Genomic DNA, 4,169 nt, shown 5'->3' on the forward strand with positions numbered 1-4,169 from the left:
GGAGGCTATTAAGGAAATCAAGAGTTCCAAATGGTGAAGTTGAAATCATCTCTTCGTAAATTTTACGGACGCCATCACGAGTTGGTTGACCGTTATGGAATAACCGTTTCACAAATGATATCGGATATGATCCTTACGTCGTAACTACAAACCCCTTCCCTTTCATAAATGTGGCCTACCGAATTAGACTATTTACCGGAGTTGTTATCTCAAAAGCACACGACGGGTGCCACATGTGGAGCAGGATCTGCTTACCCTTCCAGATCACCTGAGATCAGCCCCAGTTTTTGGTGGGGTTCGTGATGTTTATTCTTTAGTTTCCTATGTTGTGCCATATGTACTATTGTTTGTCTGTTTGTCCTTTTCATTTTTAGCCATGGCGTTGTTAGTTTATTTTCGATTTATGAGTTTGACTGTCCCTCTTGTATCTTTCGTCCCTCTTTTAACTGTTGGCAACATAGATTATATCAAATTCCAAAAGGCTAACCCCGTGTGGAAGGGGTCATTTTTATTAAAGGAAAAGCTATAACAACTTTGCAAATATCATGTGTATATTACTGTATGGAACAAAACTCTTTCATTTAAAGTCATATGAAACGAGCGACTGGTGAAAAATAACGATTATCCAATTCTTGAACCAATGCATGTATATATCATTAGCTTAGTCGTGTATATATCATTAGTTTAGTCGTCTGTGCATGATATCATCATTTTTTTTCAATTTGTTTTCTCTCTGTCTGTTACAGCTCAATAATTGTCGTGTTTAAAAGCCATAGTTTGCCAATTTTCTACTTATAAACAATCAACAAAGACGCATGAATATTGTGCACGTTTATAGCATGTAAAATCAGGTAATAGTTTATTTCAGTCACACATCCATGCGTAAAACTATGCCGGCGAATTGTTTCCTGGAAGCAAGCAATTAAAAAAAATGTAAACTTCTTCTAAATGTGGACAAATAAAAGAATTTTTCAGAAAAAATTATATGTAAATAAATTTATTTTTATTTACGAACACATAAGTACCATTGAAGAAGGAATGTTTTTTTCTCAATACATTACATTACCGATATAATTTCATCCAGAACTCGTGACATGTTTAATGTCTGACCTTTGATAGCCTGTTCATTCAATATCCAATCGCTGTTCTTTGTATCGTAGTAGGTATCAAGAACATTCATGGTCCAAGGGATCGGTTTGATTACTTGGACAAAATATTTTCCAAAATTAATGATTTCTGTTTGGTTCAAGTCCCCGTTTTCATTAGCTTGTGGCATCCAAGCACCAAGATAAGTGGTCAAATTGTACAATGATGTAAAATAGTTGGCATATCCGATGGCAGTCATAACATTGCTTTTTCCGAAATCGTCGCCAGTCCCAGACCAGTATTTTTGACCTGGTTTTCCGTTGTTTCTTTGTCTTTTATTTGGTCCGGATGCATAGATATGCCACTCTGCCATCATATAATGATCGTTTTTATAAATGTTATAGTCGATTTCTTTTAACCCCTTTGCAGTTTTCTTTGGAGAACCTAGAATCACGATCCGTTTATCATTTTTTCCGCCGGATTCTCTTATCTTTTTTACGACAGCAGATGTCCAGTCGTTGTATTTTACTGTGTTTTCTCTGAGACTTTCTGCGCATGCTTTTCCACATGAGTCGACTCCTAGTTCTGTAAATAGGTTGAATGAAAGTCTATAGTCCTTATCTTTCAGCTTTTCAGCAACACTAGTCCACCACTCCAAATATTTTGTTCGATGTGATTCAGTAGCGAAAGCTTCGGCCTCGTGATGGATCCAAGAAACTATTGGAGCAATGTTCGTAGCAAGACAATCGTCCACGACAGTCTCTAGATTGTCCAAAAAGACAGTCATGTTAAAATTGTCAAGATCTGCTCTACATCTTAATCGTAAATTTCTGAAACCTCGATCATAAACATCAGCTAAGTTTTTCTTGTTGTACTTATTGAAATTAAGGGTTTTGAAATAATTTGTGGAAAATCCTTGAGCAATCTTTTTCTGGTAATCAATTGGTGTATATGGGTTATGACTGGCTAAGGAATCTTTTAAACAGCATGTACATATGATAACTAATACCACGAATATCATCATCTCAGACCTTTTCCGTAGCATTAGAGATGATGATGGTACTGAAACAAACATGTGCTAACGTTTTTAGTTGTATATTTTTTTCATTTTGCTGATTTGCAACTTATCCCTAAACTCTTTATTTATCATAAATCTTCAAACGACAAGTCAGTTAAAATTCAAAAGTGGTACAAACCATATGATGAATAAGTCTGTATCATTAGTAGTAGCAGAGATTGTGCGATGGTATTAACACTGAAGTGTTACGATAGGGTATGAGAATTTGAAAAATTACCATAGACATGTTCTTTTCACACGTAGCATTATTGAATCAGATAGTTCCTTACTTGATACAGCTTATTGTTCACTTTGAACACAAGAAATACAACAGCAGTGCTATGTATACTGAAATTTCGGTATTGTTTTATTTTACTTTTTATGTATACCAACTCAAGAGTACATTATTTCCCCTTCATGTTAGTATTCTAGTACTTTAGATTCACGCGCTCAGTGTTGCATTTCATTTTTTCATGTAAAATTATATTAATGATTCATTTTTTGACAATTTGTTTGTTCCCCATCTTTTAATTGTAGATTATAGAGTATACTCTCAAAATCAAAAGCTCAAACACATCAAACATATAAAAAATAACTGTCATATTGCTTACTTGGTACACAGTTGCGGATCCAGACATGTTCATAATTGGGGGCCCACTGACTGCCTAAGAGGGTCCGCTTCAATGATTCCCTATATAATCAACCAATTTTTCCCAGAAAAGGGGGCAGGTCCCCCTGGGGCCCCTCTAAACCCGTCTCTGGTACATGTATTTCTTTGTGTAGAAAATGGTGGATACAATCTGAATTTATAAATAGCTAAAACTCTCACTTTTTTGACAGTCGCAATAAAATTCGATTATATTATGTCTATCAAAGGTCTAACAAAAACATCAAATGATTCAATAATAAAAACAATTTACAAAAGAAAGGAATTGACGAGGTTCTTACTCGAAAACATGAACGTAACCGCAGTAAGTGCTCAGACATTTTTTTAAACTCAATCCGTATTTTGTGGACTAGAAGTGGCAAGGCAATAAAAACATATAGAAAAAATATCAATACACGAAAAGGTAAAAGCAACAATTACAAATAATAAAACACAGTCAAAAACAAAACAATATTAAAGAAATTGTGTGCGTTGTCGCACTATAAACAAACCCTCTAGTAAGTCAGATCATCTAAGAATATTAAGTATTTGTCTGATAGATTCAGAACGCGCTTACAAATTACAAGAATTATTATTCTCAAACTATTGAAAAAAAAAATCAGATTATCCGTCAAGTAGTACAGTTTTATTCTCAGCTTAATAATCAAAATCTGTTTTGAAATGTATGATCTAAAAATATATCCAATCAACGGAGGTTTTTTCTGTGTAACTTTGTAAATAAAAACAAAGTGTTCTTATAAGAATTTGGTATACAATATTGGAGTATTCAAACCAGTGTAAAGTACCTTAAACAGTGAAACATATGTCTCACAAATTGGATCTATAACGAAACAAGTCTTTGATAGATTGATTTCAAGAGATAAATGTCTTATTCATTGTAAATGTTTGAATAGTCTATAACAATACAGAAATATATTATGTAAATCAAATTAATTACGATTACCTATTTTCATGGTAGAACTTGTTAAAAACACTTTCCTTCCTATTTGAGTCTTACTGTCCACGTTGACAACTTCTGTAATAAGATAAGGTTCTTCAATTCACATATCTTTCAGAGTAAATGAACGAATGATAGAACGTGTCATAAAAGCAAAGGTTTACTGCATAAAAGCAAACGTGTTACGTGTATTCACATATAGAGCTATAAAATCAAAATAAGAAGCGTTTCTGTTTCATATGAGAAGTCACTAATATGGCATTTGAAATGAAACGTTGGTATTGGTATCAATAAAGTCAACAGTAGTATACCACTGTTCTATAGTAATAAATCGATTAAGCGAAAAAAAAATCCGGATTATTAACTAGAACCGAGGGATACACAACAATTACAACAGGAAAACATCGACGACTGAAATAATG

General features: G+C 33.7%; 1 protein-coding gene across 1 annotated transcript; it reads right to left on the reverse strand.

The window, feature by feature from the left end:
* Positions 1–991: 991 nt before the first annotated feature.
* On the reverse strand, positions 992–3,867 carry LOC139493072 (uncharacterized). Its single transcript, XM_071281215.1, has 2 exons — positions 3,754–3,867; positions 992–2,148 (listed from the first exon to the last, which is right to left on the reverse strand). Exons 1-2 carry the CDS (start codon positions 3,761–3,763, stop codon positions 1,058–1,060), a joined length of 1,101 nt encoding a protein of 366 aa, XP_071137316.1. The 5' UTR covers positions 3,764–3,867; the 3' UTR covers positions 992–1,057.
* Between the last annotated feature and the right edge of the window lie 302 nt (positions 3,868–4,169).

The sequence above is a fragment of the Mytilus edulis genome, chromosome 10, assembly GCF_963676685.1.
Source record: "Mytilus edulis chromosome 10, xbMytEdul2.2, whole genome shotgun sequence".
NCBI classification, from domain to species: domain Eukaryota; kingdom Metazoa; phylum Mollusca; class Bivalvia; order Mytilida; family Mytilidae; genus Mytilus; species Mytilus edulis.